General features: G+C 39.1%; 2 protein-coding genes across 8 annotated transcripts in view; one reads left to right on the forward strand and one right to left on the reverse strand.

The window, feature by feature from the left end:
* Positions 1-20,834, forward strand: part of FAM149B1 (family with sequence similarity 149 member B1) — a 62,699-nt gene extending 41,865 nt beyond the window's left edge. Inside the window, exons 8-14 of one of the 3 annotated variants that reach the window (XM_068547796.1) lie at positions 11,066-11,190; positions 13,033-13,139; positions 15,525-15,749; positions 17,246-17,369; positions 17,615-17,740; positions 19,538-19,616; positions 20,730-20,834. In XM_068547796.1, the coding sequence (XP_068403897.1) occupies positions 11,066-11,190; positions 13,033-13,139; positions 15,525-15,749; positions 17,246-17,369; positions 17,615-17,740; positions 19,538-19,616; positions 20,730-20,803 (860 nt within the window). In that variant the 3' untranslated portion in view covers positions 20,804-20,834. Of the gene's footprint in view, positions 1-11,065; positions 11,191-13,032; positions 13,140-15,524; positions 15,750-17,245; positions 17,370-17,614; positions 17,741-19,537; positions 20,035-20,729 lie in introns of those variants that run through there. The other 2 variants (XM_068547795.1, XM_068547797.1) reach the window with 2 other exon arrangements.
* DNAJC9 (DnaJ heat shock protein family (Hsp40) member C9) lies at positions 160-27,453 on the reverse strand. Of its 5 annotated transcripts, none has more exons than XM_068547810.1 (6): positions 27,144-27,452; positions 26,831-26,971; positions 25,927-26,181; positions 23,958-24,044; positions 23,470-23,585; positions 161-1,247 (listed from the first exon to the last, which is right to left on the reverse strand). In XM_068547810.1, exons 1-6 carry the CDS (start codon positions 27,321-27,323, stop codon positions 1,223-1,225), a joined length of 804 nt encoding a protein of 267 aa, XP_068403911.1. In that variant the 5' UTR covers positions 27,324-27,452; the 3' UTR covers positions 161-1,222. The 5 variants fall into 5 exon arrangements, with proteins under 5 accessions (XP_068403914.1, XP_068403911.1, XP_068403912.1 ...); XM_068547811.1 differs by lacking the exon at positions 161-1,247 and adding an exon at positions 14,209-14,239; XM_068547809.1 differs by lacking the exon at positions 161-1,247 and adding an exon at positions 20,546-21,566 and having other exon boundaries at positions 27,144-27,453.
* Between the last annotated feature and the right edge of the window lie 422 nt (positions 27,454-27,875).

Raw genomic sequence — 27,875 nt, forward strand, 5'->3', positions numbered from 1 at the left:
GTGGATGAGTAACAAGGCCTACTCTACGATGACTAGATAGAGATTGTGCTTTCTATTTGAATATAATTATTTGTGACAAAAAACATGTGCAAATACATTTAAAACACTGCTTTATTGAAGAATTGATATACAATAAACCAATCATATTTCAAGTGTATTATCTGATAAGATGACCTATGTATACAGCCATGAAACCATGAGACAATCAATATAGTGAACATATCCATTACTCTCAAAATTAATAACCTTGTAATCCCTCCCTCCTGCCCCTGCCTGACCCACTATCCCCAAATGAAAACTTATCTGCTTAAATGGTATCATGTAGTATTTACTCTTCTTTTGTCGGCTTCTTTCCCTCAGTGTGATCATTTTGACAGTCATCCATGTCACTGTGTGTGTCAATAATTTATTCTTTTTATTGTTGAGTTGTATTCCATTGTTCCACAACTTGTTTATCCATTTATCTGTTGATGGACATTTGGATTGTTTTCATTTTTGGACTATTAATGCTGTTACGAACACTAGTGTACAAGAATTTTGACATATATTTCCTTTTCTCTTGGGTAGATTTCTACAAGTGAAATCGTTGGATTATATGGTTAAATGTATATTTAGTATTGATTTTCTATGTTGCACAAAAATTATCACAAACTTAGCAGCTTCAAAGAACACACATTTATTATCTCACAGATTTGTAGGTCAGAAGTCCAGGAACAGCCAGCTAGTCCTTTACTTAAGATCTCACAAGGCTGCAATCAAGGTGTTGGCTAAAGCTGGGTTCTCATGTAGAGGCTCAACTAGGAAAGGATCCACTTCCCCTTTTGTGTGTTTTTGGAAGCATCCAGTTTCTTGTAGCTGTAGCAGTCGTGGCAGCTTATTTCTCCAAAGCCAGCAAGAAAGACTGAGAGCTAATCTGCTAGCAAGACAGAAACTTATATAACATAATCATGGCGGTGACATCCCATCACTTTTACCATCATCTTTTGATCTGAAGCAAGTCACACGTCCTGCCCATGCTCAAAGGGAGGGGTTTACACGAAGGTGTGAACATCAAGAGCTGAGAATCATGGCGGGGGGTGGGGGGTGCACCTTGGAATTTGTCCACTAGTCTTCCCATTGGCCCTTAGTGATTCATGTGCTCCCACAGGCAAAGTACATTCAACTCCCTTCGAAGGTTTCCAAGAGAATCATCTATTACAGCATCAGCTCCAAAGACTTTGAATCAGGTCCTGGTATGAATGAAGTTCCTGGATGTAATACAGGAAGTGAAATTACTGGGGCACAATTCCTTTCCATCTATAAACCTATGAAACTAAAGCTTATATACACAGGTATATAAACATCTAACTATATAATCCAGCCATTCTACTCCTAGAGACAAGTTATTTGACCCCAACACACCCAACATACAATAGTGGGCCAGGAAAAAGATAACCATTATAGACACTCCAGTTAAAAGGCTGGGGTCGGGGAGGGGAGAGTGAAAAAGGGTCCACAGCAATTCTGAAATCCAGCTGTGAAAATACTGGGAGTTCCTTCATTAAGTTTTAAGGCCTGGAAATAATCCTCTCAGCTTTCTGCTCTACCCTCTGAGCTCTTGGTTTTGCCCTCTGAGTCATCCTTCCTTTTTCATGAAACATAGCATATGTTTGTAGCTAAGTAATTTTATTAGGCTGTTTCCTGCCAGTAGAATTTTGGGGGTCTGATAGCCTTCCTTTATTTAGAATCTTTTGCCATCTAGAGAGATTGAGAATTTTCAAAATCATCAAGTCCTGGTTTCTTTATGTTTAATAGTTTTTCCCGCAATTTATCTCTCTCATCTCGTGTTTGATCATAAGCAGCAAGAAAAAAATCAGGCCTCACCTTTAACACTTTGACTGGAAATCTCCTTAGCTATATAACCAAGATCATCACTTAAAAGTTCTGCTTTCCACGTGACCACAGGAGACCATTTCACTAAGCTCTCTGCCACAAAATAACAAGCATCTCCATACTTCCAGTTTCTAATAACATGTTTCTCATTTCCTTCTGAGCCCTCCCCTACAGCTTCCTCCAAATCCAGATTCCTCCTAAGTCTGTTCAAGGTAATTTATGTCTTCTCTATCATGCTTCTCAAAGTTCTTCTAGCTTCTACCCATGAACAATCAAAAATGAAATTAAGGAAACAACTCATTTATAATAGCATCAAAAGGAATAAAATACTTAGGAATAAACTGAACCAAGGAAGTGTAAGACTTGCACACTGAATACTACAAAATATTATTGAAAGAAAATAGAGAAGACCTAAAGAAATAGAAAGACACCCTCTGTTTATGGATTGGAAGAATAAATATTGTTAAGATGGCAATACTCCCTAAATACATCTACAGGTTGAGTACAACCTTATCATAATTCTAACTGCCTTTTTTGCAGAAATGATCCTGAAATTCATACAGAAATGCAAGGTATCCTGAATATCCAAAACAATATTGAAAAAGAACAAATTTGGAGGATTCATACTTCTTGGTTTAAAAACATAATACAAAGCTACAGTAATCAAAACAGTGTGGTACTGGCATAAGAACACATACTGATCAATGGAATAGAATCAAAAGTCCAGAAATAAATCCACACATCTATGGCCAACTGATTTTCAACAAGGGTGCCAAGACCATTCAATGGGGGAAGAATAGTCTCTTTAAGAAATGGTACTGGCAGGGAATATAGCCAATATTTTATAATAACTATAAATGGGGTATAACCTTTTAAAATTGTGAATCACTATGTTGTACACCTGAAACTTACAGAATATTGTAAATCAACTATATGTCAATCAAAAAACTTCAGATAGGAAAAAAAAAAAGAAATTGTGCTGGCACAACTGGATAGCCACATGGTAAAGAATGAAGTTAGACCCTTACTTCACACCATATACAAAATAGCAACTTGAAGTGGATTGAAGGTACACATTTAAGAGCTAAAACTATAAAACTTAGAAGAAAACATTGGAGTAAATCTTCATGAGCTTGGATTTGGCAGTGGATTCTGAGACATGACACCAAGACCACAAACAACGAAAGAAAAAATAAATAAATTGGACTTCATCAAAATAAAAAACTTTAGGGTGTATCAAAGGACATTATCAAGAAACTGAAAAGACAGCCTACAGAATGGGAGGAAATGTACGTAAATCATACACCTGATAAGAATCTAGTACTCACAGTATATAAAGATCTACAACCCAAAAACAAAAGAAAAAAACAACCCAATTTAAAAATGGGCAGATAGGGCTTCCCTGGTGGCGCAGTTAAGAATCCGCCTGCCAAAGCAGGGGACACGGGTTCGAGCCCCAGTCCGGGAAGATCCCAGATGCCGCGGAGCAACTAAGCCCATGCGCCACAACAGCCTGAGCTCTAGAGCCCGCGAGCCACAGCTACTGAAGCCCGCATGCCTAGAGCCCGTGCTCTGCAACAAGAGAAGCCACCACAATGAGAAGCCCACACACCGCAACAAAGAGTAGCCCCCGCTTGTCGCAACTAGAGAAAGCCTGTGCACAGCAACGAAGACCCAACGCAGCCAAAAATAAATTAATTAATTTATTCTTTTTAAATGGGCAAATAACTCAAACAGACATTTCTCCAAAGAAGATATACAAATAGCCAATAAGCACAAGAAAAGATGTTCAACATCATTATTCATTAGGGAAATCAAATCAAAAATAAAACCACAATGAGACACCACTTCAAACCCACTAGGATGGCTGTATTTTATAAAAAAAAAAAGGACAATAACAAGTGTTCATGAGGTTGTGAAACTGGAACCCTCATAAATTGCTGGTGGGAATGTAAAGCGGTGCAGCCACTGTGGAAACAGTTTGGCAGTTCCTCAAAAAGTTAAACATAAAATTACCATATGATCTAGCAATTCCACTCAAAGTTATATAATCAAGAGAAATGAAATATATCCACACAAAACCCTGGCATGAATGTTCACAGCAGCATTAGTCATAATAGTCAAAAAGTGGAACCAGGACTTCCCTGGTGGCACAGTGGTTAAGAATCCTCCTGCCAATGCAGGGGACACGGGTTTGAGCCCTGGTCTGGGAAGATCCCATGTGCTGCAGAGCAACTAAGCCCATGCACCACAACTACTGAGCCTGAGCTTTAGAGCCTGCAAGCCACAACTACTGAGCCCGCATGCCACAACTACTGAAGCCCGTGTACCTAGAGCCTGTGCTCCACGACGAGAAGCCACCGCAATGAGAAGCCTGCACACTGCAATGAAGAGTAGCCCTGCTCGCCACAACTAGAGAAAGCCCATGCACAGCAATGAAGAGCCAACGCAGCCAAAAATAAATAAGTAAATAAATTTATTTAAAAAAAAAAGTGGAACCAACCTAAACATCCATCAACTGATGAATGGATAAACAAAATTTGGTATATCCACGTGTTATGGACTGAATTGTGTCCCCCTCAAAATCCATATGTGGAAGCCCTAACCCCCAATGTGACTAGGTTTGGAGATAGGGCCTTTAGGGAGGTAATTAAGGTTAAATGAGTCAGAAGGGGGAGGTAATTAAGGTTAAATGAGTCAGAAGGGTGGGACCCTAATCCTATAGGGTTGGTATCCTTGTAAGAAGAGGAAGAGACATCACAGCTCTCTATTTCTGTGTGTGTAAAGAGAAGAAGTCAGGCAAGGACAGAGGGAAAAGGCAGCTGCCTAGGAGCCAGGAAGAGAGGTCACACTATAAAACACCCCTGACAGCACCTTGATCATGGACTTCTAGCCTCCAGAACTGTGAGAAAATAAATTTCTGCTGTTTAAGCCATCCAGTCTGTCATATTTTATGGCAGCTTGAGTAACTAATACATCATGCAATGGAGTATTATTCATACATTAAAAGGAATTAGGGACTTCCCTGGTGGCACAGTGGTTAAGAATTTGCCTGCCAATGCAGGGGACATGGGTTCGATCCCTGGTCTGGGAAGATCCCACATGCCACGGAGCAACTAAGCCTGTGAGCCACAACTACTGAGCCTGTGCTCTAGAGCCCTTGAGCCACAACTACTGAAGCCCACATGCCACAACTACTGAAGCCCGTGTGCCTAGAGCCCGTGCTCTGCAACAAGAGAAGCCACCGCAATGAGAAGCCCGCGCACCACAATGAAGAGTAGCCCCCGCTCACCACAACTAGCGAAAGCCTGCACACAGCAACGAAGACGCAATGCAACCAAAAATAAATTATTTTTTTAAAAAAAGGAATTAAGTAATGATGCATCTTAAAACATGGGTGAACCTTGAAAATATTATGTTAAACGAAAGAAGACAGACATAAAGGGCCACATATTGTATGATTCCATTAAGGTGAAATTTCCAGAACAGGCAGGTCCATAGAGAAAGTAGTTTAATGATTGCCAGGGGATGGAGGAAGAGGTGCATTGGGAGGTATGGGGTTTCTTTTTGGAGTGATGGAAATTTTCTGAAATTAGATAGTGGTGGTGGTTGCAGAAAATCATGAATATACTAAAAACCACTTAATTGTATACTGTAAAATGGTTAAAAATAGTGACTCATGTTATGAAAATTTTATCTCATTAAAAATTTTTTTTAAAATTCTTGCAACCTGAGAGATGTCCTCTAAAATTTCTTGTATGTGAGTCTGTTGGTGAGAAATGCTTTCTTTTGATATATGAAAATTTCCTTATTTTTCTTTAATTTCTGCAAGATAGTTGTGTGGTGTATTGAATTTTAGGTGGACACTTTTTCTCTTGGTACTTTTTTTGTTTTAACATTCAGTGTATCTCGTTTATTTATTTTAAAAAAATTTATCTTATATTGGAGTATAGCTGGTTAACAATGTTGTGTTAGTTTCAGGTGCACAGCAAAGTAATTCAGTTATACATATACATGTATCTACTTTTTTTCAAATTCTTTTCCCATTTAGGTTATTACAGAGTATTGAGCAGAGTTCCCTGTGCTATACAGTAGGTCCTTGTTGGTTACCTATTTTATTGGAGTATAGTTGCTTTACAATATTGTGTTAGTTTCTACTGTACATACAGCAAAGTGAATCAGCTATACATATACATATATCCCCTCTTTTGGATTTCCTTCTTCATACTTTAAAGATGTTGTCCACCGTCTTCTCACTTGCACAAGAAATCTGATGTCATCCTTTTCTTTGTTCCTATGTTCACGTATTTTTTCTTTGGCTGCTTTTAAGATTTTTCTCATTTTCACTGGTTTTGAGCAATTTGATTATGATGTGCCTTGATGTAATTTTCTTCATGTTACTTCTGCATGGAGTTTGTTGAGCTTCTTGGATCTGTGGGTTTATTGTCTTCATTGTTTGGAAAGTTTTCAGCCATTATTTCTTCAGATATTTTTTCTGCCGCCCACCATCCCTTAGGACCCCAGTTACTCATATATATTAGTCCATTTGCTTACTGATCCCTCAAATGTGATGCTTTAATTAAAGAATTTTCTTCTCTGTGTATTTCAATTTGGATGTTTCGTATTGTGCCTTCAAGTTCATTAATATTTTCCTTTACAATGGTGAATCTGCTGTTAAGCTCATCCAGTGTAGTTTTCTACTCATTGTTTTCTATGAAGTATGATTTGGGTGAATTTTATATCTTCCATGTCTCTTTTTGAAAAAGTAGGATAACTCAAACATGTGTGTGAATTCTGGGTTGGCTTCAATGATTGATATTCTTCTCATTGTGAGTTGTATTTTCCTGCATGGTATTCTTTGGGTGCCAGACATGGTGAATTTTATCTTATTGGGAGTCGATTTTTTTTTTTTTTCATTTGTACGTATCTTCTTCGGTTTTTCCTGGGATGCACTTAAGTTACCTGTAAAAAGTTTGATCTCTTCTGGTCTTGCTTTTATGATTTGTTATAGACAGGTCATTCAGTCCAACTAATTATCCCCCAGATACTGAGGCAAGGTTGTCCTAAGTACTCTGCCCAATGCCCCATTAATTATGAGTTTTTCTAGTATGGCTGGAAGAACCAGGCACTGTTCCTGGTCCCATGTGGGCAGCAGGCACTATTCCCTCTAATTCTTTCAGTTGGTTCTCTTTCCTAGCCTCAGGTGGTTTTTTCTCATACATGCAGTGATCAATACTCCTTTGAGTACTCAAAGGACACCCCACACTCTACAGATATCCTGGGTTCCCTTTCTGTGCATTTTTCTTCTCTGATACTCTCTCCTATGAACCCTAGCAGTCTTGGTCTCTCTGGACTTTCAAATCAGGGAGTCCACCAGGATCTGCCTTTGTTCTCCCTCTTTGTGTCATGTCTTGGAAACTCTTTCAAGGCAGTTGCAGAGCTAGCATCATTTGTTTACTATCTCATGGTTCACTGTCTTTCATTACCTGATGCCCAGTGTCTTAAAAGCCATTGTTTCACGGATTTATTGGTTGTTTTAAGCAGGAGGGTAAAGCCAGTCCCTGTTGCTCCATCTTGGCTGGAAGCACAAGTCCAGGAAATACATTTAAAAAAACACTTTTATTAAACTGTATCTAGGGGAGAGACTTCCCTGGTGGTCCAGAGGGTAAGATTCCGTGCTCCCGATGCAGGGGGCCCAGGTTCGATCCCTGGTCAGGGAACTAGATCCCGCATACATGCCGCAACTAAGAGTCCACATGCCACAACCAAGAAGTCCGCATGTTGCAACTAAGATCCCATGTGCCACAACTAAGACCTGGTGCAGCCAAAATAAATTTTAAAAAATATATTTAAAAAAATATAAAGCATATCTATATAGAAAGTTGCAAAATAAATTTACATCAAGCTTGATTAATTTTTAAAAACTGAATCCACTTGTATGACCAATGCTCATATCAAGAACAGAACATTACCAACACTTCAGAAGCCCCTTTCATGTTACTAAACTCCTACCCCCCAAAAGTAAACCTATCCTGAGTTACAGCACCACAGATTAGTTTTGCCTGTTTTAAAACTTTTAAGAATGGATTCATATAGTATGTGCCCTTCTGCATTTGGCTTCTTAAACTCAACATTATGTTTGTTAGATTCAACTGTTTTGAGTGTAACAGTTCATTTTCATTGTTATATAGTATTTTATTGTATGAATATATCACATTCTACTGTTGATGGACATTTAGGTAGTTTCCAGTTTATGTCTGCCGGCATATAGTGCTGTTATAAACATTCTTATATATGTCTTTTGGTGAACATATGTACTGGGTACATAACAGTGGCACTGCTAGGTCATAGGATATGCTATTCCCACTTCAGTGGATACTACCAAATATTTTTCCAAAGTGGATGCATCTATTTACACTCTCTCCAGTATCGTATGAGCATTCCAGTTGCTCCACATGTTTGCCACAGTTGATAGTGTCCATGTGAGTTTTTTTTGTTTGTTTTTTTTTTAAAGCCACTCTGTTGTATGCACGTTAAGTTCCCTTTTAAAGCTGGTATTGGAGAAGAGTAGGTCTAAGACCCTTTTCAAAACAAACTGCTTTATATTATGTGAGGTTAAGTTTTGGGAGATACAGGACAGATGATCAAGTCCAGAGACATATCCAAACCCCAATAATAATAAATCCTGGTAATAAAGGAATTACTTCAGTTTTCATTATCAACCACTGAAAGTTTTCAGAGAAAACTTTCATTTCACCTTTCACAATTTACCAATGTTAGGCTATGAATTAATATCCTTTTAGTTTATTTTTCCATGCATCCATAAATTTAGGTTATTTCATTGTATAACTATGCTGATTTTGAAACTTAAAGTTTGAAAAAAAGACAATGATCTTATAATGGAGCTGGAGGGTCTCTGACTGGTTTAGTGGGTTGATTGACCTAAAATAGGGATCAGCAAACTTTGTGTATAAAGAGCCAGATGGTAAATGTTTTAGTTTTTGCCAGCCATCCAGTCTGTTGCAACTACTCAACTCTGCCCTTGAAAGCAGCCATAAACAATATGTATATGAGTGGATGTGGCTGCATATACTACTATATACTCAGTATACATCTTCCCCAAGGACATATATAAGAATGTCCATGACAGCACTATATACTGGAAAACATAAACTGGAAACTACCCAAACATCCCTCAACAGCAGAACCTGATATATTCATATGATGCAGTACTATACAGTAATGAGAATAAACAAACTACTCTTACAGCTTTATTTACAAAAACTGGCAGTGGTAATGGGCATGAGGTTTCACTAGGTGTGTGTGGCTATTTAAATTTTAATTAATTACAATTAGGTAAAATTTAAATTGTTCTCAATCACACCAGCCAAATTTTATTTTTTTTACTTAAGTATAGTTGATTTACAATGTTAATTTCTGCTGTACAGCAAAGTGATTCAGTTATACATATATGTACATTCTTTTTTAAAATATTCTTTTCCATTGTGATTTATCATAGGATATTGAATATAGTTCTCTGTGCTATACAGTAGGACCTTGTTGTTTATCCATTCTATATATAAAAGCTTACATCTGCTCACCCCAACCTCCCACTCCATCCCTCCCCCAACCCCCTCCCCCCTGGCGACCACCAGTCTGTTCTCTATGTCCATGATTCTGTTTCAGATAGGTTCATTTGTGTCACATTTTTGGATTCCACGAATAAGTGATATCATATGGTATTTGTCTTTCTCTTTCTGACTTACTTCACTTAGTATAATAATCTCCAGTTGCACCCATGTTGCTGCAAATGGCATTATTTCGTTCTTTTTTACAGAGTAGTAGTATTCCGTTGTATACATTATACCACGTTTTCTTTATCCATTCATCTGTTAATGGACATTTCGGTTGTTTCCGTGTCTTGGCTACTGTGAATAGTGCCGCTATGAACACAGGGGCATCTTTTTGAATTATAGTTTTGTCCAGATATATGCCCAGGAGTGGGACTGCTGGATCATATGGTAATTCTGTTTTTAGTTTTCTGAGGAACCTTCATACTGTTTTCCAGTGGCTGCACCAACTTACATTCCCACCAACAGTGTAGGAGGGTTCTCTTTTCTCCACATCCTCTCCAGCATTTGTTATTTGTAGTCTTTTTTTAAAAAATTATTTTATTTATTTTTGGCTGCGTTGGGTCTTTGTTGCTGCACGCGGTCTTTCTCTACTTGCGGCAAGTGGGGGCTACTCTTCATTGTGGTGCGCAGGCTTCTCATTGCAGTGGCTTCTCTTGTTGCAGAGCACAGGCTCTAGGTGCGCGGGCTTCAGTAGTTGTGGCATGTGGGCTCAGTAGTCGTGGTGCACGGGCTCTAGAGCACAGGCTCAGTAGTTGTGGTGCATGGGCTTAGTTGCTCCGCATGTGGGATCTTCTCAGAACAGCGCTCAAACCCATGTCCCCTGCATTGGCAGGCAGATTCTTAACCACTGCACCACCAGGGAAGCCCCCTGTAGACTTTTTAACAATGGCCATTCTGACTGGTGTGAGGTGGTACCTCATTGTAGTTTTGATTTGCATTTCTCTAATAATTAGCAGTGTTGAGCATCTTTTCACGTGCCTATTGGCCATCTGTATGTCTTCTTTGGTAAATGTTTAGGTCTTCTGCCCATTTTTGGATAGGGTTTTTTTGTTGTTGTTGAGTTGTATGAGCTGTTTGTATATTTGGAAATTAAGCCCTTGTTGGTTGCATCATTTGCAAATATTTTCTCCCATTCTGTAGGTTGTCTTTTCGTTTTGTTTATGGTTTCCTTTGCTGTGCAAAAGCTTGCAAGTTTGATTAGATCCCACACTAGCCAGATTTTAAATGCTCTATAGCCACATGTGGCTAGAGGCCACTATACTGGACAGTGCATATGTAGAACATTTCCTTCAATCTCCAAATGTTCTATTAGACAGCTTTGCTCTAGTAATCTTTGCTTTTCCTTCTGCCAGGTACAAATAGGAATCACCAGCCTGGGAAACACTTTAAAATAAATTCATGGTTTAAAGGGTTTTTTTGAACTGTGCAGGTGGTATGAAATTGGGCTGCAAAGATGAGTGAAGCCTAGCTTGAGATTATGAATTCTCAGGGGAGATTTTTTTTTCACAGTACTGTTGTTGTGGGTAATAATGGATAATAGATTCTATTCCTTTGCTCAGATGATGACAGTAATGTTGCAATCACCAGACCAGCTTCAGAAAGCCCCTGTGTGCTGAATGAACAACAACCTTTGGTCTTACCTCGAGTGCCACAGTCTAAGGTGCTGTCCATCACCTCAAATCCGGTAAGTCGCACAGGGGAATGTATTGGAGAACCTAGGACTGTTCTTGTAGACGAAGTTTGCTCAGTTATTTGCCTTAATTGTATCATTATGACTCTTCTTCAATAAAGTTATGTGTTTATCACAGTAATCCAGTGACTCTTTGCAAAGATGTTTAATTTCAGTTTAAAAAATTAATAGCAGCAAATGCACTCATGTCAATGAATTGTACGTGTGAAAATGGTTAACACAGTAAATATGTTATGTATATTCTACCACAATAAAAAAAATTTTAACCTGTTAAAAAAAATAGCAAATTAGAGTTGATAAGTAATTCTCAATCAGCTCTTTTGAAAAGGCATCTATAAGCTGTGCAATCTAGACTCAACTATATGGTCAGCTTAAGTCTGCTTTGGGAAAAATGAAAAATATGATGAAAAGAGGGACCAATATCAGATCTTCTATGGCCTTAACATTCTGTCCTTTGAATTTTTTTGACTTCTTCTCTCTTTTTTCTCTTATCTCAGACAACCTGGTTTTTGTTTTATTTTTAATATTTGAATCTGTTGACTTTTTTGCTTTTTGGATGTTTACTAATCATAACCAGATGTAAAAGGCAAACCAAAGGGAGGAGAAAATGGTTTCAAATAAGTCTGTAGACAAGCATATAAAAATGGCCATTTCTTGCAGAAGGTTGATAAGCCTGGTCTCATCCATGTGTAATGATTTATGTAATCCCAGTTCCTACATGATAGCTTCCCAGTGTTACTTGTAGCAAAAAAAGTGTGGGAGCAGGGGAGGGATAAAAAGAAAGAGAAAAAGGATTCTCATCCTTGGCCCATGCTCATCCAGCCTGGGTTTAGTACCACATCTAGTATTTGCTTTGTTGGTGTACTGGCCAGATATTGTGCAGCCATATTTTAAAAAGGGTTATTTAAAAGTAAACTCAGCTTGTGAATCACTATACTGTACACACCTGTAACTTATATAATATATACATCAACTCTACTTCAATAAAAAAAAGTAAATAAAAATAAACTCAGTAAGGCCCATACCTTATCACATTGGAGGATGACCCAGGTAATAATCTAATATTCCTATGATGGTAATAAAATACTTCTACATGTTGAACTGGCCTGGTTATGACCTGGGTAGCCTAAGCCCTGAAAAGTTAACGTACACGGTTCTGGTTGTTAATGACCAAAGGGAGGAGAAGCAATAATCCAAACATTCTTAAGAGAAAGTAGGAGGAAAATGCATACTGTGGCAGAGAAGGAGCTGGCCAGAAAGGGCACTTAACTGACTACCTGAGAGAGAAAATAAACAGGACACTAAGGTGGCAGTGGCAGTCCAGGTAAGATTAAATCCTGCTAACATTAGAACAAATACAATTAACTCCTTCTAATAAAGTCGTCAGAATTTACGTTATTATTGAGAGCTGACTGCTCCAGGTGTAGTGAAGGAGAAAGCATTAGTTTGTGCAGAACATAGGATTATGTGATGGTAAAAGAGATAGAGTTTACCCTTATTCTCCCCATTTCTGTTCCATATTTTGTTTTCTAGTATAATGTAAATAATAATGATAATAAAGGTCCTCTCTCCCCTGAGAGTGGCTATTAATTGCTTTCATCTAAGTTGACCAGGCTTCCCCATTTAGAAATGGAGAGGAAAGCACTCTGATCCTGTCATCTTGACAGTGGACTTGGGGCTGCAGCTGGGGTACTGGCCAAGATATACAAAAGTTAAGGCAAAGGAGAAAAATGTATAAATGACCTAATTTGGAAATACTAACTTCTGGCAAAATTGGGAAACCAAGCTGATATCTTCACCAACCAATAATGAGTAACACCTTCTTTTGATATGTAGATGAGTCTCTGTCAAGCAGCAAGTGGTCATCAGCCAAATGTGAATGGTCTCTTGGTTCATGGGATGCCTCTACAGCCAAGAAATCTCTCCCTAATGGACAAGCTCCTGTAAGAAGTATAAAATTTTAAGACTATAGAGTTTAAGTAGATTACTGAGAAATAAAAGGAGAGCAAAGTCAGTCAGTCAACATGCATGTATTGAGTACGTACCAAGCAACCAGAAACATCTGAGGAGTAAAAACATATAAGGAAAATGGTCTCCACCTTCAAGGAGCTGATAAAATAACTGGTGAGAAGGCACAAAGGTAAAAAGAGACCTAACCATACAGGGCATTCCTGTGACTGAGTGTGAAGTTTGTGTACTCAGTGTGAGCACTATGGCAGTCCCAAAGAAGGGAAGCATTTTGGTGGGTAAGTGTAGGTTTTGAACATATCCTTGAAAGATGGAAGTTTGGATAAGCAGAGAAGAGCAGCAAGGCTATTCTAGGTAGGAGGAATGGTGTGGAAAAAGGTTTGGAGACAGGAAAATACAAATATTTAGAAGAGAAAGCTGACCATTTTTGCTGTAGTAGGATAGGAAGCAATAGGTTAGAACTTTAATGTTCTGATCAAAGACCACTGACAATCTTCTACAACTAAAATAGACCATGGTGTGATTAGTGGGAAAGAAGACACTATGAAATTAAAGAACATTGGGACCAGACTATGGAGGGTTTTGAATGTCATGTTTTTGAGATCCATCCATGTTGTTGCATGTGATTCTTTTTTATTGCCAAGTAGTATTCTATTGTAATAGTACACCACAATTTGTTTACCCATTCTTCCGTTAATGAACACTTGGGCTATTTTCCAGGTTGGGGCTGTTATGTATAAAAGGCACTATAAATATTCTTACACAGGTCTTTTTTGTGGACCTATGGTCTCGTTTTTCAGTATCTAGAAGTGAAAGTGTTACAGAATAGGTTAAGTGTATGCTTAATTTTATAATAAACTGCCATACAATTTTCCAAAGAAATTGTACCATTTTACATTCCCACGCGAGCAATGTGTGAGTCCAGCTGGGGAGCACATGTATTTAAAACAGGAGTTTGAAAGATAGATTTCACAGCAGTAGGACACAGATTGGATTGACGCAGGAGGAACTGAAAGTAAGGAGTCTAATGCAGGAGTTCAGGCTGCTATGGGTCTGTTCTCAAGTTGTAGCAAGACTAAAAAAAGGAATGAAATATTTTAGGAGATACTGTAAAAGAAATCAAATTCTATAAAAATAGAGGAATCAAAGTCAACTCAGATTTCAAGCTCAAGGGAAGCTTGTTTGGCAGGGGGAAAATGAGCTTGGGGTGTGTTGAGTTTACAATGATGGGCCATATAGAAGGTCAGATTTGAAGGTTGATCTAGGAGCGTGGAGGTGATAAATCCAGTTATGAATGAGTAGTCCAGAGGAAGAATAAAGATGAACAAAGAGCAGCTAAGGCCTAAACCCCTGTAATTAGAAAGCAGTAGGCTGTATAAAGAAAAGGCTTAAGTGAATGGTTAGGAAGACCAGAAAGATCTCATATGAGCAATGCTCAAGGTTTAGCCCTATTCTGTGATGGGCATTTTTCCTTTAAAGTTCTCCAAACCCTGAGGCATATTTTGCACTAGAGGACACCAAAGTGGCCTGAAAGACTGAGGAACTTGCTGAAAGCCAAGAGCACGTGGCAGAGCTTTATTCTTTCACTTCCCCTTCACATCACAGTGTAAATACTATCTCTTAGGTGCCTTACGATAGAATCGAACGTTCTCTCATCTGCTTAAAACACAAAAACAAAGCCGCTGAATCTACAAGGCAGAGTTTAAGCTACTGAACTGTTGAGCATGGTATTTTATCAGAGTACTTACAGAAGAGTGTTATATTTCACAGTTGTTTATGCAAATGCGGATCTACTGCCCTGGGCTGTACAAAGCTCTGGACCCTTTGCCTGTTCCCAGCTTTCCAAGGAACCCCTATCCCTGTAGGCTCCAACTAGCTCAGCATTTTAATCTCTGCAGTGGGAGCCACACTAGTGCCACCCCACTACTAAGCAGCAATATTGGCCTTTCAACTAAGTCTTTCTGGTGACATTCCTTCAGCACAAAAGAATGCTTCAAACATGGTAGGAAGCACAGTCCCTGAGGTAAACTTTTGGGAAGCACTTTGGAGTCAGTACCCTACAGGTTACCAGTAACTGAAGAAGTGACTGTGATGGCAGGTGAAAAGTGGACTTGCTTTCCCAAGTCTCCATTCTAGTAAATTATGTGTAAGATTGAAATGATGTCCTTCTTTTAGGTACACATTCTCATGCCTGAGCTAGATTATGTAACTTCTAAAACTAGGTTATTTATTGTTTTCTCTTTTCGTTTTTTTCTCCCTTGAATGTATTTTATAGTCTAAGGCTTTTTACCCTTTGAGTTCTGTCTCCCTGTACAGAGCAATCTTGATCTCACTGTGGGTTTCTGATATTTGGCCACTAGAGATCTTGATGACAAGCTACTTATGAGGCCTGGGTCCAGTACCATCCTTTCAACTCGAAATTGGCCAAATCGAGCCCTGGAGCTTAGTACATCATTTCTGTCACATACAGTGCAGTCCGCCAGGAGACGCAATCCCCCACCACGTACCCTTCATCCCATCAGCACAAGCCATTCACGCACTGGAACACCAAGACCTATGGAAGAAATACGCAGAGGATCCCGAGTGTAGGTTTCAAAAGCAGAATTTCTGGAATCTATGGTAAAACTAATGAAGAATTTTACATAGAGAATGAATTTAAATCTAAGATTGAAATATATGCCTAGACAGTAATCATTACATAGTCTTATGATGAACTGCACACTGGTGTAAATCTAATACAGAAAAAATGGAGTTAAATTTGAATGAAATATAGATATACTGGATCTTCCTATTGATTTAGCTAAAGATTTATATTTCTACAAATAAAATGTTGGCTAGAATACTTCAGTAGAACTCACCAAAAGAATAAAAGACATATGTATTTTATTAAAACATTTTCCTTAGTGGGAACATCCTCAGTGAAATTCTTCCCCAAATAATAGTTAATTCTCCTTTAATATTTTTCTGTACCATTAGGATCTACCTATTCCATTGATAATGAAAACTTTATAAACCTCAGATAAGTAGATGCTTATACACCAGGAAATATGTCCCTTGGCACGTCTTAGGAAGTAACACTAAACATGTTCTCTTCCCTTTTCCCACCTTTCATTCACTAGACACTCTGAGCCTCACTGTGCAAAAAATACCAAGCCAAGTCTTTAACATAAAATTCTTTCATTAGTTGTTGACTTACAAAACATCTTAGGGTAGTTAATTTCTAACACTATGAACAAGAGTGTGAGATGACAATGCCATAACTGTGTTTTGAATTCAGCCTCTAAATCAAGCACATCACTATGCTTCTCTCCCAACATTTCTTGATTTTGACTTTTCAATTTCTTGTTACAATTTCTCCCAATAGACTTACTAAAAGAGGTGTCCCAAACCACCAAAAATCTTTGTTAGGACACCAGGGTTCTCAGCTGCTCTCTATTTTATTATGTTGATGTAGCTATATTTATAGTGATATAGCTATACATTCATTTGAGTATGAGTGGTCTTGATGTATAATTAATCTCTCATACCTCTGACAGTGCTTTTTTCAAAGTGGAAAAGTAAGTTGCTTTGTTTCTTTCTGGGACATGAAAAGTATCATTCAGCTTTTAGTTACTATCTTGGGCATGAGTAATACTGCAAACTGCTCCAAATCCCATGGAAGGAAATAAGTTTAGGAACTTTACCTGGAAATTACAGTTTTTAGTGAAAAGGACAACCAGAAAGCCCAGAACTGTGAGTTCCATCAGATGTGAAATTACAAATCCATAACTGTCAGAGAAATACAACACAATATAGGGAAAATTGTTTTATTCCAGTTCTCTGTGGGAGAAAGAGTCAACTTCTGCTGTGTGCTCAGGATGAAGTTTCAACAATAAGTAAGAAAATACTATGAAGAAAACCCAAAACTTTAATTCTCCAAAATCCTTTCATTGAGATCTCTTCACTTAAAAATGCAGGCAGCTTAAAGCTTTCTGTGCATGAAATTAACCTCATCTGCTCAGTTTATTTGATTCTAATCAGTTTGCTTATATTGTTATAACTTTATGCTTTCATGTCTTGGTTTTGCTGATGGGATCTGCAGCCCAGTGGCAGCCGACTCACTCTCCTCTCCCTCACCACTGCCCCTGAGTCGAAACAATCTGCTGCCACCTATTGGCACAGCTGAAGTGGAACACTTGAGCACTGTGGGGCCACAAAGGCAAACGGTATGTCTCTTTCCTATTGCCTTTCCATGTGCTTATAAAACCTCAGGGTCAGTAATTCTGCAGGGTCTGTGCTCTGGTCTTGACTTAACACTATATTTTGTCAAAAGTACACACTGAATTCTGACTTATGACAATGGCATTGGAGCTGCTTGGCCTGCAGTTACCATACCTGTTAGGGCTGATATAGGACATGCACAGCTCCCACTACAAATTAACTGTTTCTGTAATTTTTGTCTCTTCTGCAGAAAACCCATGGCGATTCCAATCGAGCTCAAAGTGCAGCGGTGGATGAGCCTAACCATCAGCAGCCCCACGAGAGGCTCCTTTTACCAGACTTTTTCTCCAGGCCCAACACAACTCAGTCATTTTTGGTAGAGTGAAATACTTCCTCTATGGTCTTGATAGTTGAGGAAAGGGAAAAAAAATAGTTTGACAGACTTAAGGCTTTACATGGTGGCTTAATCAACTCTAAGAATAAAAGATGAGGTTCTAATGAAAATAATGTTTTAAGTATATTTTGTTGAAACTCTAACCGGTCTCTGCCACTCATTCTCTTAACTTATACATAAATTGCAAATTCTAAGCAATTTAAAGTTTAGCTATTTCTGAGAATAAGCAAAATGTTAAACCCCAGTGTGTATCAGATTAGCATTAACTTCATTCTCTAACACTGCTCTTAGGGAATTACACCAAAAAATAGTATCAGATTATGTATGTGGACTGGTGGATGTGCGAGTTAAGACTTTTGGGGGTTCTTAGTTAATTGGTGTTTGAAATGCTGACAATGCCTTACCACTTAATGTACATTTACTAGCCCTTTTACTTTTAAACAAGTAATAGAAAAAAACCTGATTGGGAGATTGGAGATCATGCACTGACCTTGCCCAAAATTGTAAGCCAGGAGCTCAGCCCCACCTCATTTGCTTTGTGCAAGAGGGCTTGCAGAGCCTAGGAAGTGACTAGGGCCACACTTACGGCCCAGGAAACAGGCACCAGGAACCCACATCCTATACCAGTTTTCAAGACAGTGGTATTTGCAACACACTTATCTCAACTCATAACCCTTAAATTGTATCAGCCTAAAGCACTGTACGATTCTTCCTCCATTAGAAGAGTGGTGAGAGTAATAAATGAATGGGACATTGTACTAGTTTCCTAGGGCTGCTATAACAAATTACCACAAACTGGGTGGCTTAAAACAACAGAAATTTATTCTCTCAGTTCCAGAGCCTATTAAGTCCAAAATCAAAGTGTCAGCAGAGCCATGTTCCCTCTGCAGGTCCTAGGGAAGAATCTTTTCTTTCCTCTGTCCCAGTTCATGGGCTGTTCGGCTTACTGCCTGTTTTTGTAAATAAAGTTTTCTTAGAGCAGAGCCACCACGCTCATTCACTGTCTGTGGCTGCTTTCCTACTGTAACAGCAGAACTGAGGCGTTCCAATGACAGTATGTACCACAAAACATAAAACGTTTACCCTTATCTTGCCCTCTACAAAAAAAAAAGTTTGCTGATCCCTGATAGAAAACATGGGGCTTCATCAGGAAAGAAAAAAAAAAAAATCTCAAATCTCTTAATTCCAGTGCTGACAGGAAACTGAGAGGGACGTTTTTTATTCTAGAAGTACCAGTGGGATGGTATTGATAGCTTTTTTTAATATCTGCATTTAGGTATTTTAGTTGTATCTTAAAATCTTTAAATCCCTTGAGATAATTGTGAAATGTCTGAGTTCCATATTGAGAGTCACATTTCAAGCATGGAAGTAAAGTCATGGGTGTTTCAGTGTTGCTGAAAAGGTTCTGTTCTGTTGTTTTAAACAGTCAGCAGGCAATGGAAATCAGATAAAAATTCCCTTGACAGCCAATTATAAGTATTTAGAAATATTAAACCATATGGATTATTTATAAATGCTAAGATTTTCTTAAACACATATTAATAAAGTTGTAGAACTTGCAATTTTTACAAGTTAACAATGGCTCTGTGGGCTTCTGGCTTGAGATTTTTCTTACTTGGAATGTAAGAGTACACTTAGCCAACTTGTCCCTCAGAATGTCAGATGATGTCGATTACACTGCTGTCCAACTTCAAGGTTTTCCCTCGTAAACCAAGTTAACACATTATCCTCTGGGAGAAGTCACATCGTAAGAAGTGTCTCATCTTCTCTCTTTTTCAGCCGGACACACAGTATCGTCGTTCATGTGCTACTGAGTATCCTCATCAGGCCCAACCTGGTAGGGGATCTGCACGAACAGGTCGGGCCATGGCTTATTTTACTATTATGTGGTTAAGACCCTGCTATTTTCCATGCTTATTTTTCCTTCCTCCAGATTTTATTATATTTTGTTTTCCTACATCTTTGTAAATTACCTCAAATTCATTTTGGAATATGGGATATAATAAAAAATTACAGAACTCCACTGCTCAAAGCCAGAAAGTTCCAGATTTGTTTTCTCATATAAAAATTAACCTCTTGCCATTCTGGAAAACTACTTTTTTTAATCTAAAAAATTTAAGCCAAATAAGTCATTTTCGTAACATTCGAACACTGCATGGATTTTATTACTTGGCAAACCCCATATTGCTATGGATTAAACTGCTCTGGTCAGTTAAGCTGCTAGGCCAAGGTAAGAAAAGAAATTCACAATGTCAAGACACGAGGAGTCTGATTCTATCCCATTAACTTTTTTGTCTTCTAAGTTATATTCTGTAGTTTCTATTTTCATATGAGTGATGAGAGAAAATTTAAGGATGTCTTAATTCTTCCTATAATGGTCTCACCATCAGGGTCATTTTCTCCTTATGTTATAGGTGAAATTTAGAACTATTGGGCAGTTGAAATGTTTCCTGTTAATAATCAGATTAATCAGCAAGTACATTAAAAAGTAATCTGCCTCAAACCTTCTCTGTAATCCAAGCGAATTCTTTTAGTTCAGTTCCTAGTAGCATCGTTTGGTAGTCTTTGAATGCTTTCAGTGGATTCGGTTCTTGGATCAGTCCTCAGAGAAGCACTGCTGCCTCTGAGCTAGTTATTACATTTGGCCATGCTGCCGGTCAAGTATAACTAGTATAATATTTAGGTAAGTGAAACAGACATTTTAGTCCTTTTAAATTAGTGGCTATTTTCTAAAATTAGGTTACTGCTTTCATATCTTAATATAGATTTTGTTTCTTTGTTTTTACATTATAAAATACGCAAACATGATTTTTATTGCCTTGGTAAGTATATACTTTACTATTTAGTCACAGGCTCCAAATTTAAAGTCTAACTGATAACTGGAGCAAAAAAGCCCGTACATATGAACTTGAGACGATCAAATCTAGAATGTCTACTAATGTTACTCTATGATGTCATCTTTGTCTGACAGGCCCTCAGTTACATGGATCTACAAAATCTCAAAACAGAGGTGGACCAATCACTAGAACCAGGCAGGGACCATAGGGCAAGTGAGAAGAACCTGCCTCAGGCTGCAGGGAACATGTGGGAAGATTTCACAAATCAGTGTTCAGTCATCTCATGATGCACAGCTTGTAAACAGGAGACAACTTGAAACTATCTTCATGAAGAGTTATTTTGGTACAACAGACTGAGAACAGTATCAGCCAAAGATTACATGGGTACTGTTTCTATCTCCAGTTACTGTCTTCTTTCAGCATAAGTTAACCATTTCACTGGACAGTAAAATTTGTACCCAAAGATGTAACAAGAGTAATATCCTCCAAATCACTGTTCATGTTGTCTGTTAACAATGATCAGTTCAATTATTACAGGATTCTACCAGACTATACATACACAAAAAGTAGGAAATTATTTGATAACATTATCACTGGCTTCAGAATGCTTCTGCTTGTGTTAATTTCTGGACAGGTGTACTCACTTTTACGTCATTTTTAGGAGACAGTGCTGTCAAAAATCTGAGCTACTCATCAAACAGATGAGTCGTTCCTAAAGTTTTCTCTTTAGATGTCCAATCCCATAGGCAGACAGATGTGGCAGGGGTGAGTAACTAAAGACATAAATGTTGAGCACTGGTGTAAAGTAACCTATGTAATAAACCATAATGGATTTCTTTTTTCAGATAGGACAACTCAACCTCACAACACCTGCTTGACATCAGGTTATGCTTCTTTTCTTCTTAAAGTACTTTAGTGGTCGTATTTATTTCCAAATATTAAACTCAACTTGCCGATTTTCTCCTGCAGATCTAAGAAAGGCAATTTAAAAATTTATAGAATATTTCTATTAGCGAGCCAGCAAGACACAACTTCTTAAAATTTCAGAAACTCTGCAAATTAGTCCAGTATAAACATATCCTAAGAGCAAAGGAAGAGAACTTTGACATTCTTCCAATTTTCACATGGACCTTTCCTGAGTGCACTCATGAATGCAGCAATGATTTTAACTATGGCTTAAATTTATTTAAATTTCACTGAATTTTAATTTTGATGATCATACTGGTTTTAGATCTTACTGTTAATCTTCAGAGTTGATCAATTCAACTGGGGTAATTTTATTATTTCGCAGTTATCTAATGCTATCATATGAAGACAGACGCTTTAAACAACCTGCATTAAATTGTATTTTTAATGCAATTAAAGAGTATTTTTTTGGGTGGGGGTTATTTATTTATTTATTTATGGTTGTGTTGGGTCTTCGTTTCTGTGTGAGGGCTTTCTCTAGTTGCAGCAAGTGGGAGCCACTCTTCATCGCGGTGCGCGGGCCTCTCACTATCGCGGCCTCTCTTGTTGCAGAGCACAGGCTCCAGACGCGCAGGCTCAGTAATTGTGGCTCATGGCCCTAGCTGCTCCGCGGCATGTGGGATCTTCCCAGACCAGGGCTCGAACCCGTGTCCCCTGCATTGGCAGGCAGATTCTCAACCACTGCGCCACCAGGGAAGCCCTGAAGAGTATTTTTTAACCTGTTTATAATCACAAACTGAAAATGTGTCATGGGCTTACCTCAGATAAATTATGATACATAAATCTCAGTAACAGAAGGCTTGTTTTATGTATATGGTATTGAATATATTAGCTTACAAATCAGAGATTTTAAGTTGAACAGTCCCTAAAAAATTTCCATATATTCTAATGAACTCATACCAATTCAACTAAATGTAAGTGAAAATCTCTATACTATTCTCACAAATCAATACCAGGAGTACATAATAACCACTGGATCAAGATGGCTTGCCTTTCAAGGTTAAAGTTAAGAGTTAGGAGCCTCTAACAGGTCATTTAGCCCAGCTCCCTTACTCTTTTATAGAGGAAAGAAGTTCAGACAAGTTCAGTGACCTAAGGACATTCAGCAGTTACAGGCAGGACTACAACATCTCTTGAGGCAACTTAAACCAGGCTATCTGCTACAATGCTGACTACGACTACTTTTCTTCTCTCTTCTTTATCCTAAGCACCATTCATATTTTTTCTAGATCATCTTTTAAATGATCACACTGGGATCATTTAAAAAGCCCCTGGGACTTAACAGTCATTTTTTTACTTGTTTATTTAATCATGTATAATTCTTACAAAGATGCTTGAAGTTATCTGAACACCTGTTTCTCCTATAAACCTCAAGCAAAGAGTGCAAAACTTAGTTGAGTAAAACAAAAAGGAGAGGGTCTATGCAAGAACATTAAGACTGAAAGCAAACTGGCAAGTATTTGGAAGACAGACGTCCAGCAAGTGTGTTGGAGGCTAGGTCGAGTACCTGTTCTAATAAACACACACCACTGAATACCCTGCAGCTCACTCCTGTGTGGCAAAATGACAACTGCTAAATGTGGTAGGGATAGATCTGCATTCTAGATACAGTTCCTTGTACAGAAGACCCATAGAAGAGTGCTGTCAGGAAGCATATACCCTTCCGCTCCCTCAATGATCACCACCAAATTCCTTCATAGGAGGACCTCACATAATGTCAGGGTGTTTCCAAGATATACTAAGATCGGGTTGAGAGATTCTGTTTGGTTTACATAGTTGATCTGAATAATTTAGGCTTGAAAGACAACTTTTCTCAAGGGTTAACTTTTGTCTTCAAATCTTGAAGGCACCTTGCCTACAATGGCATCAATTAACACCTAAGGACCTTTGAAGAGAAAATTCCATTACTTCTTTTCTTTCTTGAGAGTTGTTTTTTTCCCTCCTCGTTTGGAAGGTTTGCAGTACTTTGCTTCCATCTGAGCCAGAAAATTGTCCATTTCCTTTTGCCGATCCTTTTGTCTGCTCTGTTTGAGAAGTTAAAACACAAGCTTTCAAAACACAAGACTGTCCACAGAGATAAAAGTACTTAGCAGTTGCCAGGGGCTGGTGGAAAGGGAGAATGGGGAGTGACTTCTAATGGATAAGGGGTTTCTGTTTAGGGTGATGAAAATGTTCTGGAATTAGACAGTGCTGATGATTGTTAAAACCTGATAAATATACTAAAAACCATTGAATTATACAATTTAAAAGGATGACTATATGGTACCTGAATGTCTTAAAAGAAGAAAACAAAATGCCCACAATACTGTACATACACTCCAAAGAAAATATTAGCAGTAGGAATCAGAACATGAAAGAAGTGGTGGCAACCTTCACAGACAACCTGCCAGGTTTACCTGAATGAGTGCTTTCAAGTTATCCACTCCTTCATCAAGCCCCAACTCCTTCCTGCTCATTTCTGCTTCTTTAGCCTCTTCCTGAGCCTAAAACAGAAACTCATGTGAGACGCTATGGCAATCTAGCAAATACTAAAAATACACCCTCTTTCCCCAAAGCAAATTTAAGACTCCTTCAATTTGAAGATTATATAAATTAAAAGGATAAAATTGCACAAATATGACACTCACTAAAAGGCAGCATTGCTGACATCAAGCAGTAGATCCTCTGATTCCAATAAGCATTTCGGACTGTTCCCCATTTGTATTTGCTAGGGGTAAGCAGGTAATTTGGTTTCATAAACCACATGGTGACAGGAAGGAAACCAAAATGCTAGAAGAGCTAAGAAAGGTCACTTAGCCAAGGATGCCCTCAAAATGTTGCCAGGATACAGGTGCCTCAGATTCCTCCTCTGGAAACCCAATTTACTACATGTGACTCGTGGCAGCCTTGAGAGCAACCCCGGTTTAAAATTTCCCCTGAGTAGTTAGAATAAACTCTAACAAATTCAGTTTTAACCTTTCTTTACCGGATTTCAAAGCCACCTCCTCTTGCCAAATTTTACGAGGGCACTGATTCCAAAATACCACAAGAATACCTTGGGAAAGGTTAATAAGTTCATTCTTTCCTTCAGGGCAACAACTAAGACTATAAGAGGCCCCAGCCCCCAGTGAATTTTCTAAGTAGCAATGAATACTATTAATACTGGGAGTTATGATACATTAGGACCCTGTTATTCCAATAAAGAGACACAGTTTCCATTGTCTACTTTCAGTCCCTGTATTCAATTTATTTCTTTTAATACTGTATTCCCCTCTCCAAGTTTGTGGGAGTCTCACTCAAAAGTATTCCAGCCTCCCGCCCCGCTCCCCCAAACTCTAGGGAAGTTTCTCAAGCTAATAGCCTATTCCTGAATACAGCTGTGCTCAGTTTCACCTAAAAAATGATTACCAACTTAAGATAAACTGTCAGACTGAATCTAGACAGATGTAGCCTATGAGCCAAAATGATGATCTTGATACACATTCCACTTCTCTCAACTCAGCACAGGTGTCAGGTTTCTCCTGTGTCTCTTTACCTAAAAGCTGCAGACCTTCCTCCACCCCCATTTCAGCCATACAAAATAAAGTACGCACCAAAGAGCTACAGTCTTACACTGTTTGCTCTCCGTGGAGCTCCCATTATGAAAGTCAGGTTGAGGCAATGGTGCCTTTAATACCAAAAGACCAGAGGCACAGATGTTTGTTACCTTGAATCCACTCCCTCCCTGAACCCCAGATATCCTTAAGCTCCTTTCCCCTGCCATCATCCTTACCCTCACCAACTCCACAGTTTAATATGGGTATAAAGAACACACAAGCCACAGTCCTTGATACTCCACAAAAGTGTACCTCAAAGTGTGTTTGGAAAGACACTGTTATCAAAATAAACTAAATAGTTTGTTTAAAAAAATGTATATTCTGGGTCCAACTCAAGAATCAATCTGGCAAGAACAAAGGAATCTGAATTAACAAGACACAGTTTTAAAGAGACAGCCTCTGTCACCCTCTCCCCCACGCCTTAACCAAGTAAGAATCACTGTTTAGCCTGTGTATCTGGACTCCATTACTTTATCTCCTCAGGAATGCCTCAGTAACAATTGGCCCATATGAAGAACAACAATTGGCCCATATGAAGAATATTTCAGTGGTACTTTAAAATGATATTGATTATCTAAATAATCCATGCAGTAAAATCCTCTTGAGCACAACACAGTAGAAAAAAAAGGTTCTCTTAATGAGCTGATCTGCTCATTTTATTAGATGAAAACTACAAAACAAGTTAAACCTAATCTTTATTTCAGCTGTCTTGTATATATTTTCATTATTGTAAATATCCTCAAATTCTTTTTGGAAGCAGTCAAGATATAAATAGCATTCAAAATCTTACCCTCCTTTTCCTTGCATTCATCTTTTGCTTTGCTTCTTTGACAAAGGCATTATAGGACGGGACCTCTCTGGCATCAATGGCTTGTTGAATAATGTTTCTTATCCTGGGTTCCTCTGTGTACTGCACACACAGCACAGACTCCATGATCTGATCCATGTCACCCTTGAAGTCCAGATAGGCCTGTTTAATATCAGCCAGCTCTTCTTCAGAACCTTTGTATGTCTTCTCAAAAGCTTGAATGTCTTCTAGAGATATCTGAACAAATGAGAGACATATGCTTTAACTTTGAGAATTTTATTTTAAATAAAAGAAATACTAGTAAAAAGTATATTTAGGTGTTGAAATGTTTCTCCCCAAACGTTTCTCCTCAACTCAGTTGCCTGAGTTGAAATTGTTGCAAGGAACCAAAGTTTCTATGCCAAAGATTTTCCAGAGTTCTCCCTAGTCCAACCTTTACAACTACTAAGCTACAGACCAGGAAAATTTAAGTGAAGTTTCCAAGCTAGGAAAAGTTTCAGGACTTACATCGGGATATGTAAAATAAAGCACATCTTGTAAAAAATCAAATGCCCCCGTTTCACTACAATCACTCTACATCAACGGAAAATTAAAAACCCGTTTCTGTAAGAGTGTGTGTGTGTAGGTGCATGTGTTATGGATAAACACACACACGGTTCAACCCAACGGTGAGATAAGTCTTCCCTTCCTCAAAGATCAGTAAGTAGATAGGTATCTCCTGAGGAACGCCGGTGTGTATGTGTGTGTTTATTTATTAATATTTCGAGGCCAAATAAAAATTCCTCATTCTTACACAACACAAAATGCAAGGCCTTAGAAGCATTCAATAAACGTTTGTTGAATGAATGATGGAAACAGTCACAAGGAAATCTCCAGAGTTCTTTACCTTTTTAAACAGTAACCTCCAATAGGCCTCCCAGTCCCGATCTTGGCTGAGCACGTCAGAATCCTCGTCCACTGTTCCCTGCTCATCGTACACTGCTCTCTGATCTTTGTCACTCAGAACGGAATAGACCTTCCCAAGGATCTGCGGGAAAGAGCATCCAAAAATCAACCCTGCGCCTCTCACTGAAACCGCGCCGCGAGAAATAAAGATTAGAAAACGCCAGGCCGGGTTCGGCTCACTCCACCTGGGCGGGGTCGGGCGGCCAGAAGACGGAGAGAAGCCCAGGCAGCCGGCGGACCGGGGTCTAGCGCACCTGGAAGCGGCGGGTGGCGTCCTCCTTGTCGCCCTCGCCCACCCGGTCCGGGTGCACCTGGAGGGACACCTTGCGATAGCCGCGTCGGACCTCGCCGTCTGAGGCCTCGCGCCGCACGCCCAACACTTGGTAAAGGTCGGCGGTGCCGAACACTTCCTCGCACAGCTCCAGAAGCCCCATGGCCCGCAGCGGTGCGGAGCGGGCGGTGACCTCAGCGAAATCAGCCTGACTCCAGCGACGCCGAGCAGAGACCTGGGCGGCTCCCTTTTCCCGCGCAAAAAGCCCAGGGCGCCGGCGTCACAAGAGGCGCCGGAAGGGGCGGGGCCACGACACCACACTTTACGGCGGTCGCAAAATGGGGTCTGGCCAAGCTTGCGTCGGCCAGAATTGAGGCGGAGAGTGGAGGCGGCGTCCCTGGTCTCCTCTAGCGCCGGGACCTCCTTCCACCACGCCCTCTCCTCCGCGGCCCTCCTCCCGATGCTCTGGAAATCTCGCACCTACTTTTTCCCCGACGTCCTAGCTCAGTTTGTGCAACAATATAAGGAACGTTCATATTAGGCTGAAACTATGCACTGTTTTCTTTTTGTTTTCAGTGAAAAACAGCGTAACATCGGCATTTGGCAATTTCACATGGTTTAAATTTAACCTGAAGATTAAACAGATTTGTTCTTTTCCAAAGATGATCTGACAAGAGTACATAGAGCTCTGAGGCCCAAATAATTTTGCAACCTA

The sequence above is a fragment of the Eschrichtius robustus genome, chromosome 7 (assembly GCF_028021215.1).
Source record: "Eschrichtius robustus isolate mEscRob2 chromosome 7, mEscRob2.pri, whole genome shotgun sequence".
Taxonomy (NCBI): Eukaryota; Metazoa; Chordata; class Mammalia; order Artiodactyla; family Eschrichtiidae; genus Eschrichtius; species Eschrichtius robustus.

Bases quoted from the DNA above. Each gene is read 5' to 3' on its own strand.
- DNAJC9 (XM_068547809.1), bottom strand. From the start codon at position 27,323: ATGGGGCTTCTGGAGCTGTGCGAGGAAGTGTTCGGCACCGCCGACCTT. The intron at 23,586-23,957 runs GTAAACCTGGCA...CTTCTCAAACAG, and splicing joins ACTTGAAAGCACTCATTCAG to AGCAGACAAAAGGATCGGCA. The intron at 21,567-23,469 runs GTAATGGAATTT...TGCCTTTCTTAG, and splicing joins ACTCTCAAGAAAGAAAAGAA to ATCTGCAGGAGAAAATCGGC.